This window comes from Gallus gallus, chromosome 13, assembly GCF_016699485.2.
Source record: "Gallus gallus isolate bGalGal1 chromosome 13, bGalGal1.mat.broiler.GRCg7b, whole genome shotgun sequence".
NCBI lineage: Eukaryota > Metazoa > Chordata > Aves > Galliformes > Phasianidae > Gallus > Gallus gallus.
This window is the reverse complement of record NC_052544.1, coordinates 16,159,706-16,177,301: the sequence shown is the minus strand read 5'-3', so window position 1 is coordinate 16,177,301 and position 17,596 is coordinate 16,159,706. Positions and strand designations below refer to the sequence as shown.

The following is a 17,596-nucleotide window of genomic DNA, read 5'->3' as shown; positions in this document are numbered from 1 at the left end:
ACATAGCTGCCCATTTGACTGGTGGAAATGAGGTGGGGAGGAAGAACGTGGTTGTGCAGTGAGTGGGTCTCTTCGGGCATCTCCTTTGCCTTCAGGAAGTGGTGCTGCTCCTCAGCTGTGGGCTCAGATGGAGCTGTGAGCCTGAGCAGCGAGGCCAGCAGCACCGTTGGGCAGGGGCTGGGCTTGTGGCTTCCTGCGTGCCTCGAGATGAGGCTGTGGAATCTGAACATCTTAAGCAAGTGTTAGGAGAGCACAGTATTTCTCTTGTGTGTGGTTAGGCAAAGAGATGAGCGCTCTTCCCTCCCCTCCCACTGCTCCTGCTCATTGGGTGCGTCTGCAGGAAGCAGGGCCATGGGACTGGAGGCTTGGTGTGGCTGCTCTGTGTCTGTGTGTATGGACAGGGCTCTGTTGCGTGCCGTATGAGTGGTGTTTAGGTACCTTTCCGGGTATATGAACATACAACAAGTATTTTAAAGCTATTTTCTGCGCCTCTTACAGGTGTGATGTGTGGGGCCAGCCTGGGGCAGCCTCCTGGTACCCCGTGTTCTGTGTGCACTGGGTGCCTGCAGGGCTGAAACTGGCTCTGATTTGTTCTTCTTTGCTTTATTTTTTCGGCTTCTTGTTCTGTTACCATCCCAGCACAGGGCAGTATTCTAGTTCCATTTCATTAGCGTTGTGCCTGTTGATTCAGTGCTGGTGGGTTAAAGGAATTTGAGAAACTGGTGTGGGTGTTGGTAAGAATCCCTAATTAAACCTCTCCAGAATACATCAAGCTCTCACTCTTCCTGTGAGACGACTCTGGGAGCACAGAGTCTTCCCCGAGTCTCTCGCCTTTCGCCCGCTGCTGTTCTGATGCACAGCCATCCAATTCTGTGTATGTATTTTCTGTTCCCAGCAGCTGGCTTCAGGAGACCCGCTCAGTGGTTCTGGGGTTTTCTGGCCTCGCAGTACAGTTGTCAGCAAGGCTTTTGTAGCTGGGCTGTTAGTATAAAACAGAACCTCGCTGTTTTCACTGTGGGGCTGTCAGAGCATGCTGGAAGCTCACGCAGAGAGTATTTGTGGATCTTTCTCAAGCTGTTGGCCAAAGTGGCGATTTGCATCCCAACACTGCTGGCTGTGTGGAGCAGAGATGGCAGCAGCTTGCATCTCAATCATCTTCACAGCTAAGGGGGGGGTTGGAGGCTCAGCAGAAAGGATTTTGCAGACTAGGTCAGGAGTTAATAAAATATTGCAAGGCCTGTTTTGTTTTTTTTTTTTAAGCTGTGACGATAAGATGGCTGTAAATGTAGTCTGAAGAAGGTTGACACGACTCCTGTTTTCCGGGTATCGCTGTCAGTGAAGACTTGTAATGCTGCATAGTGACAGTGTGTTCTCTTGCAGATGGGTGGGCAGGGTCGTGGCTTTGGGTGCCGGGCTGCTGATCACATAACTGCTCCCTGCAGCTTTCCCCCAGGAAGCCGTTTGCTTCTGTTCACAAAGTAATACAACTTCCACATCATCCAAACCTTAAGCATCCTTAAAGCAGCCAACAAAGCTGTAGTGCATCGAGGTGGCACGGTTTCTCAGTGATTTCCAGGGAGCTGTTGGAAGTGGTGTTGCTCTGAGATGACTTTTCCTATCCTCGCTTCCAGTTACTGTTCCTGAAAAACTGGTTTCTCATTTTAATGGCAGCTGTGACAGCTGTAGGAGTGAAACCAGGAATTATCAGGCAGTCCTGGAATTCTTGCTTGAACTTAATTCCTTTAATGCCCGTCTTTCCTCATGCTGTGGAGTCGTGCACTCAGTTACATCTGCGGGGTAATTATTTGAGAAAAAGTTGTTAATGATGAATTAAAATTTGAATATGTAATGTAACGTTGGGGGGAAAAAAAAAAACCCACAAAACAACCCACCCTTCTGTTGTATTATCTGAATTTAAACAGTGAGTTTCAGGGACTTTGTGTAGTAGGAGTGTGTTCCACAGAACTTAATCTGAGCTAAAGGACAAGCCCAGCGCCTAACCTTGCAATAGGAACTCCCTGGAGATGCTGGAACAGAAAGGAAGGGTGAGAAGAGGGTGTGGAGGGAGGGAGGGAGGGGGGAGAGAACTGCGAGTACTGCTGGCGGTTGGAAAAGTTGCCAAATGGAAGAAAAATACATTTTTGTTCTGCTTTTGTTCTCCAGAACTGCAAAAGGTGGAGGGCGAGCAGTCAGAACGTGTAGGTGGTTCCATCCCTCAGAGACAGTATTAAACCCTGAAATACCGCACTAACTGAGAGTCATCACGAACAATGTCATTATTAGCAAAAGAACATCTCTTCAAGTAGTACGGCAGAACTCACTTCTTGTAAGCTTTACAAGGGGTCTTTCTGCAATACTTAACTTTGACAAAACTGATTCTTGTTTCGCTTTATGTAAGGCCAGCTGGGTGTGTGCAGCACAAAGGAAAAATTGCACGATAATGCTCAGTCTTGAAGAAATTGTCAGTGTGCTGCTGGGGGACACTGGAGGGAAAAGTGCCCACTTGTGCCCAGGCCCTGTTTCTCAGGAGGGGAGCCAGCAACACCCTGGAGCAGTCCCCTAAGTGTCTATGGCGTACTGCTGCCCTGAGCATCCACGGCAGGCTTTGTGCTAGCTAATAATGCTGTGCACACAAGTGTGCTTGTAATCCCATTCTGGGAGTGCAAAGAGCTGGTAATATGTAGGTGGAAATGAGTCTCTTCACATTAGAAAGTGGCTTGTGGTGGTCTTGTCAGTGGCAGAGAAGCTGAATGCTCTTGGGCTGAACGTTCTGGGTAAGCTTCCAGTTTGCAGGTTTTGTTCTCCCACACTCCACACATGCAAACTTGTTTTCATTGGGGAGTGCATTACAGAGTAGATCTATGAAGAATGGCAGGAGCACTGATGGCCCTTCTCGTAAGAGGCTTGCTGTTGCCATAACGCTGCTTTGCTGATGCCTGTATTCTCAGTCACGCTCTTCCTATAACCAGGAGGTTGTCTTGTTTCAGTGACCTCAGGCTTAAAGTGCAGAGGGTTTTCCTCTGTCCGCTGAAACCATGATTCACATTTCTTCTCCTTTTGGTGATTTCAGTACAGTATTATGAAAATAGCCTTAATTCCGGGAAGCATGCACAAACTATTTGGCATCCTGTGTCTGATTTCTCTAGGTTCCCTAGCTTTACTGGTTATTGGTCATCTTTTAGCATGTTAAGAGAGCATCAAATTGTAGCAGAACAAGCAAAAAATAAATAAATAACTGCCCTAAGGAATTATCTCTTAATTGGGAACAAAAAGACTGTAAAGCGTTGGCACTTAGGCAGTCCCATCCTCCACAGTCTGATTAATGGTGTTGGTCCTCTTGGTCTGCAGGGAAAGAATTTTTGCACTGTGCTGTGGATCAAATGCAGTTTGACTTTTTGGCCAGATAGGAATTCCTCTGGAGAGAGCTCCAGAGCTGTGATCGTACTTTTCACCTGGACAGTTTGCATTTACAAGAGCTGGAGAGCAAGGCCTGCCTTTACTGCGTGCTGCGTACTCCGGGTTGTGAGGTCTTCGATCAGTTCTGCTGCCGGACACTGACTGGGAGGGTTTTTATGCTTTTGTCACAAAGGGCTGTTTGTGTCTGTGGCCAATAGATACTGTGGGTTATCTGGGGGTGATACACTACTAAAATCTGTTCTACTTCACATTTTCAGTATTCTGTGTATTGTTATTTAGCGATAGGCTGCCTTGATTTGGCCAAGTAGAAGTGGTCTTCCCCGCTTGTTGCAGAGGGAGTTTCTGTTCCTGTTTCCCACTTGAAGTAGGAAGGAAGCTGTCAGTCCTGTGTTAGGCTACTGACCTCCTGTCGATAAACTTGCTGCTTCCATTTGTGTTGGTAATGCTTCCTTCAGCAAACTGTGTGTAGCTGATGTTACACGTGACCCGCAGGGTGGCTGCAGGAGGCTTTGTGGGGGCGCTGAGCTGGTGGGACTGTGGTACTCCTGCAGGAGGTGGTCCTCCCCCTGTGCTCTGTAGCTGCTTTGGCAGCCCAGCTTTGCTGGGAACAGAGCTTAAAGCTCCTCCTGTCCTGGTGGATGGGCTTTCTGTCCATTTATTGAGGTAAACTGTGTCATTGACAGTGCTGCTGTAAAGGAGGAAATGAGAACACGTGGCGTTGAGCTGGGGGTGGGATGCAGCGTGCCTGTCCTTTGTCATGGCAGTGACCTGTGCACAGCTGTACTCTGGAACCTGGACCACATTTCTTTGGCAGTTTCCAGGATCCATCTTGCGAGCAAGATCTCAGTCTGTAGATGAGACCTGGGGGTGAGCTCAGTGTGAACTGTGAGCTGCTGCAAGGTGCAGGGGGCTTAGCAAAGAGTAAGAGCTGTGTGGAAGTGTTTTCCAAGGTAGGAATGTTTGGACAGCTACAGTCTCACATTTTGGCATTTTCTTTGCATTATAAGTCTTTGATATCACTTTTTTGGCCAATAATTACTTAGTGAGCCATAGGTCAGTAGTTATTATTTGGAAATCTTCATCTCATCCAACTATATCAACGTTTTGGAGGAACACTGTCTTGTCACTGCCTGCTCCCAGAGCCTCCTTCCATTTGGGATTTCCCTGTGCTGTGATGTCCTGTGAATTTAGGGCATCCTGCCCTGTTTCCCTAAATAAATGCTTTGATAGCATTTTTAATTGTATTTTTTTCTAGCCTTAATAACAAAAGTTATCAAAAATAGCCCCATAGATGCAAATAAGCCCACGTAAGCATGCAAATTAAAGCTTTAAGCTTAGGAAAAGCTCTGTTTTCATATCACTGCTCTATCTATCAAATTATGACTTCCAAGACAGAAGCAACAGTGTGTGTAACCCCATCTGCCCTGTAAACCTCACTGGTGGAACCTGGCTGTCCCCCCGCTGCTGTTTTTCCTTCAGACAAGAGACACCGTTGTGCTGCGAGCATTGCCCAAGAAAGAGGAGGCTGTGCTCACGTCTCTGCCCTCTGAATTTTTAGAAGCTACACTTAGTCTTTGATTCGGGACTCTGTGTCTGAATTAAAGACACAGTGGTCCTTCTTACATCTGGGCAGCCCTCGTACGGAAGCGAAGGACGCATTCGTGGGTGGTGTTCACAAGTGGTGTTGGTTTTCTGTGTGCACGTTGCTTGAAAGGGGCTGCTGGAGCACAGCAGACGTGCAGCGAGCAGTCTGGGCAGAGCTGCATGGCATGGCAGCCTGACCGCCTGCTTACAAAAAGCTGGGAACTTCCCTGCCTACTTCAGATCTCTCCAATCCTGCCCATCTGGCTACACAGAATGTGGAGGTGACGGCGTGTAGCACTCAGTATGGTGCACATTAATGATGCTTTGACTTATCTCCTTTTTTTTCCCCTCAAGCATTTCTGTCATGTGTGCTTGTGCCCTAAAGAAGGGCTGTGGGTGCCAGGTCCTGCTCCAGGACGTGCTGGCTGTCCCACCAAGCCCTGCTGTGCTGTGAGTGAGTGCTGCTCAAGAATACAGGTGCCCAAATTTCAGTAGTATTGAGTAAAATGCCCGATCTGCAATACAGGATCCTTCTGTTCCTCTTGGAGGGGTGTATATGTTCTTCATTTCTACTGTCACATGCACAGCTGTCCAGAGATCTGTGTTGTAACGATGCGTTGCAGCATTCTGTTGCTGGCCCCAGCGTTGCATTTCCTCACCCTGTGCCTATCTTCAACGTGAGCTGATGAAACAGAAGTCTGAGTGTTGAGTTAATGTACAGTGCTGCTCCTGGAAACCTGTTTGGGGCTCAGATTAAGTTAGCATTGGATGTTTTTTCATTTGCAGTGAATAATGGCAGCTTGGCAAGCAGAAGTCATCTATTCAACGCTGTGTTGAGATCCTGATGTGTTTAAAAGTGGGTTTATTATATCCGTGGAGAGTACTGTTGAATCTCACGGAGAGTGAGGTGATGGAGGAATCCCTGGAGGTGCTGCATTACAGACTGGTGTTGATTGTGGTTTCCCTGGGATGGTGTAGCTGTGATTGGGCTGGTTTGAGGTCCCTGTAGGTAAGAATAAATAGCCTCTGATTTTTGGTCGCTCTGAGTTGGCTGAAGGAGAACCTTCCACGTTACCTCCTGCTCTACAGCTCAACGCGGCCCCTCCATTTTATGTCATTACACACTAATGATCTTTTCTCATTACCGGGGAAGATGCCTGTACCTCTCATACTACCATTGATTGGGCTTCAAACTTTTCTTCGTGTACTTAAATCATTAAATTTCCTTCTCAGCTTGGATCCCTGAGCTCCTTTGTGGTTTCTGACACAGGTATTGCTGAGAACCACAGCAGCAGATCTTAAAGCAGCGGCCAATTGTCAGCATTCTGAGTTCTGCTGCAGTGGTTTGTATTCGGGTGCAGCAGTAGGGTAAGCCTGCCTTGCTTTGTGTCCCTACAGGCAAGGGCACTAAGAGCTACCGAATCACCTTCTGTTTGGTGAAGGAAATGCCAACATACCTGTGTGTATGTGCAAGGATGTTGTCATAGCTGTATTAGAATTTAACAGTCGGGATCAGCATTCAGATAATCACAGCTTCTCTGTGGGGCTGAATGACAGTTGCTCCCCTGGAGTGCAGCGTTGGGCCCTCCAGCAGGGCTGGACATGGACTTTTCTTTTTACTCCTTCACTGGTTTAATTGGAAGAGGTTGTGGGAGAGCTTTACTTTTCACGCAGTGTTTAGTTTGCCATTACCATCTTCTCTTTTTTTTTTTTTTCCTCCAACCTGCTGATGCCTTGTCATTAATGATGAATGAAAACACAGTATTTTAATTGGAAGCAATGTGATGACTTTAATACCCTCCTGGTGCACTAAGCTGTTTTGGGACAGTTTGCAGGGCTGTGTTCCTCTCCATTGCCTGCATGTGAGCAGGTGACTCAAGTTACAGTGTTGGTAAGAGATCTCATGTTGACTTCAGTACTATTTATTAAGCAAAACTTAATTTCCTGACAGACATTATCTTTGCTTGCTTGATTTTACAAATAAATACTTGATGATATATGAAAAAGTCATGAACACACCATTATAAAAACTGCATGTTATGCTTTCCCATTTATGTAAAACTCCTGGCATTAGTTTATTGGAAGCTAACTGCAGTAAGGTGTTTTTGTTGGACCTGCTAGTTTTTCTGAGCTTGTGACGTCAAACAGAGCTTAGTGACGGATGTTTGGTGTAGTTGGAGCATTGTTAGAATGTCATTGCTGCTGAGGTTTGCTGCAGCAGGGCGGAGGGGGAAGCTGCACCAGCAAATCCTCTGCTGGATGAGCGCAGCCACGCCATGAGCTCAGGTGCTCGGTGGAGCAAGCTGTGTGCAGGCACTCAGCTGCCAGTAATGGACCTTCAGATTTCATCATCTACTTCCTCACTCCTTGTCCCCAGGTTCCTGTGCCAAATTTCTTATAAAATAAGAACCAACCCCTTAGCATTTCAGAATTCAGGCCCTCCCTACTCGATGCTTTTTTTTTCCCTTGTGCTTTCAAACCTGTTCCTCTTAGCTTCTCTGCGAAGCAGGCAAGCGGGTGTCTTTGGGGCTGGGAAGTATGGGTTGACCTGGAAGCCTGAAAGCTCTCCTTTCACTTGTTGGCTTAGTGCTGTTCTTGTGTCCTTTAGCCTCTTACTGAGCAACACTTGATAGGAACCCCTGCTCCTTGGTTGGTGTGAGTGTTGTGACTAATTCTGGGCGTTCTGAGCTTCCCATGCAATTGAGCTGTGAGCTCAACTTGCTTTTGGTTCTCTAAGTCCAACATTAAAATCTGAAAGATGTACTAAACCTGAAGTAATGAGTGTCTGGGAGCTTTATGGTAATGTTTTCCTTGGAGGTAGCTTTCCATAGCTGAGCTTGTGTTCTGAGCCTTGCTAAAGGCCATGCTTCAGATACCCAAAGCCCCGTGAGCCGCTGCCTTGGAGCTGTGCTGTTTGATGTTCCTGGCTCTGCAGTTGGGGCCTCAGGATCTGCTCTGCAAAACCCAAAGGAAGCTTTTTTTAATTCTTTCTTCCCTCTTGTGCAAAGCGAGGGCTCCAGAAGTGCTGACTCAGTGTGATGAAACAGCAGTAAAAACAATAATAAAAAATAAATTCCCTCCCTCATCCTTCAAGTGTTTTTCTTTCTACCAGAGTCTTCTATCAACACGGTCCAGGGTTCATGGGTGGAGGCTGTTTATCTGTGCTGGGTGGGGGAGTTGCTGGGGAGCAGAGACACTTTTTGTTTTATTTTCGTGTAGAAGAACTTTGCTTTATTTTTTGTGTCGTTTTTTTTTCCTCTCCTGGAGATGAGTGGTCGCACGGCGATGCTTTCTGTCTATGAATACTCAGTAGTGGTGGCTCTGGGGCCTCTGTTCTTAAAGCAGATCTGACTTTTTCAACTTGTGTTAAGGATGCTTCTATTCCTAGGGGTGAAATGTAGTTCTGGAGTCTGTGCCTGCGGCCATGCATGCATGTTGTAGGAAAGTGCATTTAAGACATAGGAAACTGTATGAGCCCCTTTGAGAGATGTGCTGCGTTTGCAGGAAGAAAAACCAATCCAAGCCTGCAAACGTTCCTTCTGACAGCCTGAAAAACTGAAGCCGGGTTTTTAGTCTCCTATTGGTGGCTGTGCTGTTAACTCGTGCTGTCAGTTGTAATTGCTTCCTGGATTCACAGCAGAAATGCTGTCCCCTGTACCTGTTCCTGCTGGATGAGGGTAGCACAGTGGGCAGCAGCACTGTGTGCCAGCTGGGCCACGTGGGGGTGAACAGCCCTGGAGATTGCCCTGTCTCATGTCCTAATGTGGCCAATAGCTGGAGCTGTCTGACAGATGGGTGCACGAAGAGGCTGTCCCTTGGCCATCTGAAGCTGTTCTGTTGTCTGCCTGCAGTGATCCTGTGCTATAAAAACACCGTAAACAATTCAGGGCTTTTTAGCAAGATCCTAGGGAAGCTCAGCTTCCCTTAAATAAACGCCCGGAGTGAGCAGACTGCTAATTGAGGCCAGAGAGGTTTCACTTGTTGCTCTTCTGTAGAGAGATTTCTTTATGAAATACATTCTGCTTTCTTCCTGAGTAATGCTGTGTGGCTCTGAAGCAGCTGAACCAGTTCACTTCACACAAACGTCACTGGGAGCAGCCTGAGCAATACAGGGCTGCTGCTGTGTTGGATAGGAGGCGCTTCAGGTTGGCTTTTGGATTTTCTGGTATTTCTTGCATCAGGTGGTGGGACATGCTTTGCTCCTTGTAGTGCTCCTTCAGCTATGCTGTCCAGTGCAAAGCGCTGCGTGTTAAAGTCCTGTGGTAGCATTTTCATTTGTGTCACTGAGTAATCCATCTTTTTCTCCCTGCTAATGCCCAAGCTTTGTGCATCCATCTCTTTTAAAGGCCGCTAGCTGAGCAGGAGGATGCTTTAAAGGGAATTGCTGCTCTTGGTGCGCTGCCCAGCTCTAAGCAAAGAGCCCAAAGACAGTATTACTTTGCACTTAAACATTAATAAAGTCAAATAGCCCTGCCACCATGCAGGGCACGTACTGGTGGGGGCCAGGAGCAGCTGTGCCTGTACCGCTGTGGTCCCCCAGCCAAGAGATGGCTTTGTTCCCACGTGGGGGACAGGGCTGGGTGCGTCCTGGGGTCAGTGCCTCTGCCACAGTGATCTCTGAATATATGGAACGTCGAGCATGTTCCTGTGTTTTTATTTCTAGTGTTACACCATCAGGAAAGAATTTGGGAGGACTATTTTTACAATTGGCCTTAAACGGGGAGTAAAGGAAACAGCGCAGATTCCAGCCTTTGGTGAAGTAACAGGAAGGGAAGCAATGAAAACCATAAACCATGCTGAGCAACATTTCCTCCCTTCTGCTGCACCCCCTACAGGTGACAAAGTCCGTATTGAGGCTGACGGGATTCCTAATGAAAGATGCATTCAATCTGTATAAGGAGCCTGCTGAATCACTGCGGGGTGAGGCAAGGCAGGCTGGAGGAGGGCTGCTGGCAGCTCGCTGTCTGTTTCCCAAGAACTGCTTTTGTTTGCTTTACTGAAATCTAGACATTTTAAATAGCTACTTTAATTCAGAGACGTTCAGCTGTTGTCCCAGAGCATGTCAAAACCCTTATCCTCATACCAGCGTGTTCATTGAAGGCGTCTGAAGCCCAGAGCCCTGGGTTGGTGCTGCATGGTGTGCCGGGTGCAGCTGTGTGGGGACTCCTTCCTCAGCCCTTGCAGTAATGTGCTGCGCGGTGCTAGAAGGGTTGTGGAGGGATTTATGGCTTCCTCAGCTTCCTTGGTACCTCTGTGACTGCTGAGGATGGCTCTTGGGGTGATTTATCAGAACGCACAACAATGAGGTCATGTTGGAACTGTTTACTCTGTTTTCCTCCGAAACAGAACAGATTTCCTGCTCAGCACTTTAAAATAACCACGTGTTACTGGGACACCTGGCTGGGCTCACATCATGCAAAAACATCAGCTTTTTGTTTGGTGTTTACTTCTGATGCGGTAATTTCATCCTCATTCCAAAGTGCCCACCCTTAGCACCGCAGGAGGGTTTGGAAACCTTACTACCACCCTATGGCACGTGGACGTGCTGCTTACAGAGCACAGTTGTGCTGGCTGAGCTGCGGTTGGTTTGTTTGGAAAATGCTGTGAGCAGAAGTCTGTAGCTGAGACCCTCCTCCTCTGCCCCTGGATCCTCCATCCCAACCCCTACAGCTGCTCCATGGATTAAAGGGCGAAGGCAAAGGAGGTGATACAGCCTCAGGCTGCCTGGGTGGCAGGGGCACTCCTTACCGAGCGTGGATGTTAAGCTGTTAAAAGTTAACTCAAATAAAACTCGGAGGCTGTGAAATCCCTTTGTCCTTAGGACAGGGGTGAGCTGTGCTTCAGCAGCTTTCCTGGGTGAGTAACAGTGCGCGGGCGGCACTGCGGCACACTGCTGCTGGGGAGGTGCCCATAGCACAGGGATTGCTGCAGCATCCACATCCCAGCCCCCATGGCTCTCAAGCCCATCCTGGCAGCATTCACAACCACTGCTTGCTGCCCTCTGCTCTGTGCCCCTTGTAACGTCAGTTGGGTGGACAGATAACATGGGCAGACCCCTCCGTAAGGAAACCGGGGCAGGCAGTTATCTGTTGAAGACTGGAGGGTGTGTTGGGGTGTACTTCTTAAAGGGTGTTTTAGTTTCAGGGTGGTTAAAAGCTCTAAAAATGCAGATTACAAAATAAAAAACCCAACAGGTTGGACCTTGGTCCATGTGCACGTGGCGGAATTGCTTTGTTGTTAACAATCATGTCATGGGTTGGCAGAGATTGCCTGTGAGCTCCCAGGGAGTACTCTGACATCTGCTCGTGTGCCATTTATTGTTGCACTTTGGGATCGTTGCTTTTATGGCACTCCTGCAGATACTCATGGCAGAAAGTGATCTCTGCCCTTTGTGCTGTGGTTATGTGTCGGTCCGGTGCTGCAGCACACATCGGGTTTTTAAAGTAACCGCTCCCACTTTTGTGCTCAGTTTCATGAAGAGGAGCTGCCTGGCTCTGGGGGCAGTGCTGCCCTGAGGATGTGATCACTTGTTGGAGATGCGGGCTGAACAATGCAGGAGCACCAGCTGTGTCTGCATACAGCTCTGCTGCTCATAGCAGTGGTGGTACGCAGCTGCTGGGCTGCAGTGAGGCTGGGCGGTGGGAAATCCTAGCTTTGTAGATATGAATGTTAAGCACGCAGGCCTTCTGTTTAACCTTCATGGGTTTGGTAATGACATTTTAAAAAAAAAAAAAAAGAAAAAGTGGGAGTTTTATTGGTTTTACATGGCCTGCAATTACATCTGACCTTTCATTTGGTACAACAGTCTGTGTCCGCTATATTTCTAAACACCGGGTATTAAGCCAAAGAACTTTCCTAAAGTAAACCCACTGTAAATTTTCATGCTAGCATTCATATTGATTTCTCTTTTGCAAATGCTGTGTAAATGCAGTGCTTGAAAATTCAGAGCATATTTTCTGAGGTTGAGCTGGAGATTCACATGGTGGTGTATAACAGTGTGCTGTGTGCTAAAGCCAGCAGCCCACCTGCTCAGGATAGAAACCAGGGTGAGGAATGGCCCTGGTGAGCTTCCCTTGACGTGTGGTCTGCACCATCGTCACAGATATTTTGGTGAATGAAGAGAATTCTGTGCAGAGAGAAGCTCAGACTGCTGCTTCTCCTAATTATCGCTTCTGCATAAAGTCCTGCCTTTCACCTGGAATCATCCGCATGTTGGGATAGTGTTGGTTCTGTCTGTGGCTGCTGAGGGGTGGCTCTGTGATGCTGAGCTCTAACAGCAGCAGGAGGGAGAAGAATCCAAACCTGCGTGCTCTGTGCCTTTGTCAGAGCGTGCTGGAGGAGCTGCTGGGCTGAGCTGGAGGCCTGTTGTGCAGCAGGGCTGCAGTGGGGCTGCAGCTCAGTCTGAGATGGATGCAAAGCATCGCTTTTACCACGTTACGGAGAGGTGCTGTAGTTCTGTGCACTGCGGTGGCTGTGCTGTATGGTTTAGGTTTTCTCACGTTCTTTGCTATTAGCAAAGCTTTTTTACAGAATTGCCTGAGCTCTTCCCTCTTTAAAACAGGTGTTAAAACGTTTTGGTGGTGCTATTCATCCAGTATCAAAAGCCATACTGTGTGCTTTATACCACGTTTGCTGCGGTATCCATTCATGTACATCATATTTTTGGAGATGTTTTAATAGCAGGCTGCTTCAAAGCCTCACTCAGGTAACTGCAGCCATTGCACTTGGCTCTTCTTGCGTCAGCAGCTATAGTGTGGGCATTCTGTGCATCCCAGCCTGGCTGCTGAGCTGGGCTGTGAGCGTCAGTACAGTTTCCTGTGAGGCTGTGGAACTTTGGTATTGGAGAAAGTAATGCAGAAGTGAGTAGTTGCTGTGAATGAAAGTGCTCACATTTTTTTTTGTTTGTTTTTTGTCTTTTTAGGACTTGAATACTATCTACTCCTTCCTTCATGGGCTGGACATACTCTCACACTTCAGGGAGCATCAGCTGAGGTAAAGTACTGTGGAAGTGGCGCTGTGTGCCAGAGCTGCTGTTGGGGTGTGTGTTGTGGAGGTGAGCTGGGCTTTCTCTGCCTGCACTCAGAGGTGGCAGAACGTGAGCTGAGTCCTTCGCTGGGCTGTGTCACTGCAATGCTGTGGCACGGAGTGGAAGCGAATGAGTTCTGCTGACAGGGAGGGCAGGGCTTACTGCCACCGGTCTGCAAAGGACTGTGTAGGAAGTACCCCTGTCAGCTCTGGGTTGCAGATGCCTTTGAATGCTTCAGACATGCAGATGATCTCAGAACACAGAAAATGGAAGGCCAACAAAGCACAAAAAGTGTGTTGGAGGTATTTTAGTGCCTTCAGTTCTGTTGCTATGGCTAACTCCAACGTGTAGGAGTGATTTAAGCACTTAGAGAACAAGCTGAATGTTATCTATTTGGATAATGAAGAACGCCGTAATAATTTGAATTTTCTGGTTAAGCACATCCTTTGTTTAGCACAAAAATAGTTGAGTTTGAGGTCTTAAAGCCTTAAAGCGATTCTGCTGAAATGTGGTGATTAATGGCTTACGATCTTTGGGGATTACCGTTGAAATTAAATGTCTTCTTCTCCTTCAGAATAATGTCATCCAGCGCTCGCTATGAGAGGTACAAGGGCAACCAAGTTCTCTTTTGGTAAGTACACATATTGCTGGTGGGAGTTCTCCAGCAGAAGTGTAAACAAAACCACTGTAATGCGTGCTGTAATACATCGTTTCCTCTTTTAGCAATTGTGGATAGAAGACTTACAACATGTAAGCTCACTCAGGCTGGATGAGAGCTGGGGGGAGCAGTGCTGGTGCCCGAGTGGTGCCCACCAGCTGGCAGCACGGCTCTGTGGGCAGCGGCTGTGGCTGTGTGCACCAAGAAACCAATGCAAAAAAGCAGGCTGGGCTCCTCGCGGGGGGGCTGGCAGCAGTGGTGGCACCTCGGGAGGAGCGGGGACTGGTGGCAGTGGTGGGGATGCTCAGCAGGTGGCACTCTTCCCCTGGCGCTGGCTGCTGTGCACGAAGCCATCGCTTCGCCGGGATAACACTTTGTGTAATGTGTTTTTGAGTTGCTGTAGAGAGAAGGTCGATAGCAATGATTTCTGCTGCCTTTTCTTACAGCTCGGAAACTATTGCAAGATGCTGGTACATACTGCTTTCCGGGTCTGTGCTCATGAAGGACTCCATGTTTTTACCACCTTGCAGGTATGTGAAATTGTAGTTGGTTTTTTTCCAGGTTAAGTCAGGATCTCTTTTTAAACCAATGTAACTTTTTATTTTTAAGAATTTTTAAAATCATTTTTTATATTATTTTGTTTTTCTGAAGTTGGACAGCGGACAAAAATGTTCTGCTAACTTCATTTAAATCCCTTCCACTCTTCATTCATTAAATACCACACCAACCACCACGTCTTGCCTGGCTGGATTTTTTTAGTTTGAGAGAATTTGTATTTGGCTTATTAACTCAGGGGCCCTTTGAATAGCTCCCACTCCGTGGCTGCCTTCTGTAGAGGTCTTTGTCTTAAAAACACTGCTGTAGATCATGCAGTTTCTATCCCTGGTTTGAGGCTGTATTTTAATGGCTTCTGTGATTTCTGTGTGAAGGAAGTGAATAGAGGCCAGCAGTGTTGGTTCCCAAGAGCTGCAGCACAGGGAGTGCTGGGATGTGCTTGAACTGAGGCTTGATGTCTCACTTGAGCTGGACCTTGCTGTGCTGTGATGCTCTGCTTGACCTTGTGCATCACATAGAGTGTTTATTTCATTGTATCTTGAAACTGTGCCTCTAGAGTAGGCAGGAGTGCTTAAATAAAACACCAAAAAACAGTAGGCTTGGTATCCAATCCAGGTAGCTGCTACCTCTCAGCAGGAAGGCTTTCCCTCCAGTCTGGGGTTATGTGATGGGCTCCATCTCCTGCCAGCAACTGAACTGGAGTTCAGCAGTGCCAGAAGTGAGGATGTAGCAGGCTGAGATTTACTTAAAGCCTCAATGAAGATAGTTGCTTTTCTGAATTTGCGGGATGTGTCACAAAACTAAATCATTAAGTTATTTTTTTTTTAAAGAAGAAAAACAATTCTGTTGTTTCTAGTTTACAGCATTACAGCTATATAACGGATAATGAGGAAAAATAGCTACTGGATAGAAAAGGGGTCACAAATTCCTGTTATGTGAACTGCTGGTGAGTTATGGTGTAAGTGGTGTAGCTCTTGGGATGCGTTGTCCACTCTTGCAGTGAGAGCACCTGAAAGGGATCATGCTCCTCTTTTCAATATCCAACTTGTTCCCTGGCTGTGTTTTCACTTTACTGGAGGAGGAAAAATGAAAAGTTGAAATGTGAGCGGACCTTTGGTATGCTGAAGATTTGGAGCAGAAATGCAGACACGTACAATTAGAGAAACTAAAGGGAGAGCTCATTAGTGAACAGTTAAGATGGGCAAAAAGGTGCTGGAATTGTTTGAACGTTTTTGTTTCGCCCAATGCTTTTGACTTTGCCACCAACAAACCAGTCCCCCTTGGTCCTCCTGTGGCTCTGGGGCCAGGATCTCAGATGGAGAAGTGAAGGTGCTGACTGGCCCTGGAAACAAGGGAAGGAAGAGCACAGCGTGCGTTCTGCTCTGCTAAGTGCCATGCTTGCGCTGTCCCACCTCAATTTATTATTTAAAGTAGTGCATATTAGAATTTTTAGCTATAGTGCCCTATAGTATGATAATGTTTGGTTGCTTTCCTTGGTCTGAATACCTCATGTAACACTTCTGTAGTTGAGGGAGTTGCAGTCACCAATGCTTTATAGACAATTTTCCTGTGAAACAGTGCCTTGGATAATTTAATACTATTCTTTCCATAACTATAATTCGCACTGTTTAATTACATTTAAAGTAACACTTGATGTCATGGATTATTCCTTGTCCCTAGCCAAGTCCTTCTGAAAGGAGCCTCCAGTATGTGTCTGTAAGAAAACAAAGCGTTGCCTTCATTCTCATCCCCCTGGGTATTACAGAGATGTGCCTTTTGATAGGACATACAAAAGTATGATTTTCTTCCTTGCTCGTTTCTGTTCTGTTCTTTTGCTTAAGCAGTAACAGTGGAAATGGCCCACGGTGCACTGTGAGGTGTGAAACATCTTCTCAAGAATAGAAAAGCTATTTCAAACTTTCTGTTTGAAGTTGGTAACACAGTAATGGTAATGACCTGAGTTCCTGAATTGATTGTGATGGTGGTGTGTGTGTGCTTGCTTTTTGTTTTTCCTCCAGAACCTCTCAGTGCATTTTAGTATTGCTTTGATTTGTTTAGGAAAAAAAGTGCTTAAGTGGCCCTGGTAATATTCTCTGCCCTAAAGAAGGGGAAAGAGTTTGGGTTTAAAAGACAGGACATGTGTCCGTTTGGCTAATTCCTTTTTGGATAAGGAGCTTGATGCTGTGCACTTTCTGCCTAATGAGCATATGATTCTATACCTGCATATCAGTGACATAAACTGCGTGGAGGAAAATATTACTCAGTATACTGATGCATCTGTGCTGCTTAAAATAAATAAATAAATAAAATCATCCTTGGGGTGTTCTGTGATGCTGAAGGGAGTGGAGATGTCCTGCCAGCCAGCAGCATCTTTGGAAGGCATCCTGCTTAGCTTTCAGGCATCAGACATGGAGCCCAGCCATTTGATTTGTGGAGTATGGAATAAATGTGTCAACGTGTGAGCAAAGGTGAGGGAGGTTGCAGACAGGTGTCACCTGCACAAAAGTGATCCAGGATGCTGGTGGCTTTGAGAAGTCCCTGGGGAAAATGAGGACCAAAATAGAATCCTTAATGTGTGTCAGGCTATAAATACCAGGGATGAGAAATTAGGCTTTATGGAGGCCTCCCAGTGCTCTGAAAAGGTCATGAGCCAGGCTGGAATAGTTCTCATTCTGAAAGAACTGGGTGGACAGAAGCGTTTACTGTAACAGATAATAGTTAGCAAATGGATTTCAGTTGGAAACTCAATCCTCCTGTATGGCTCATGGTCACTCACCTCCAATTATCCCTTTGTAACACTGATATGGTAATTCCAATTGTGTGTTTATCTCTGGAGCATTTGACAAACCTCCCATGGAGGGGGGGGGGGGGGGGGTTATATGTCCATTTTTCTCGTGGTTATGATCTGTTTTATTTTCAATTAACTGCCTATTACCAATTTTTAACAATCACATGTGAAACTGCTGTTACAGTTATTGGCAAGATGCTTTCACTTTCTGTAAGTGGGGCTGGAAGGGGAAGGCCTGCTGTCAATTTCCTGGTCCCTTCTTGCAACCCTCATCCTTTCCCTGTCATCTGCCCAGCCGTTACCTCGACAGAGGGAGGAGGTTCCAGTAGACCACTGCTTAACCTGGCTGAGATGCTGGTCAGGCTCCCCTTATCTTCATGTCTTGCTTCATCCATGATCTACCATTCTGATATTTAGCTTAGGAAAACCTTCCTGTCTTTCTGCAGATCATTAAAGAGTAAAATACCTGGATTCAGGCCTGAAAGAGGCATATCCCATCTGAAGCAGGCAGCTACCTGTGCATCTTCGTAGGTTCTTGAATGAGTTGGGGCAGATGCTTGGGAAAGGC

At 46.9% G+C, this 17,596-nt stretch overlaps 1 protein-coding gene across 12 annotated transcripts in view; it reads left to right on the top strand.

Annotated features, from left to right (window-relative positions):
• Positions 1–17,596, top strand: part of RAPGEF6 (Rap guanine nucleotide exchange factor 6) — a 106,322-nt gene that overhangs the window by 7,187 nt on the left and 81,539 nt on the right. For all 12 annotated transcript variants that reach the window (XM_040647251.2, XM_040647247.2, XM_040647256.2 and 9 more), the window contains exons 2-4: positions 12,923–12,993; positions 13,602–13,658; positions 14,132–14,215. In XM_040647251.2, coding sequence (XP_040503185.1) covers positions 12,923–12,993; positions 13,602–13,658; positions 14,132–14,215 — 212 coding nt within the window. The remainder of the gene's footprint in view (positions 1–12,922; positions 12,994–13,601; positions 13,659–14,131; positions 14,216–17,596) is intronic.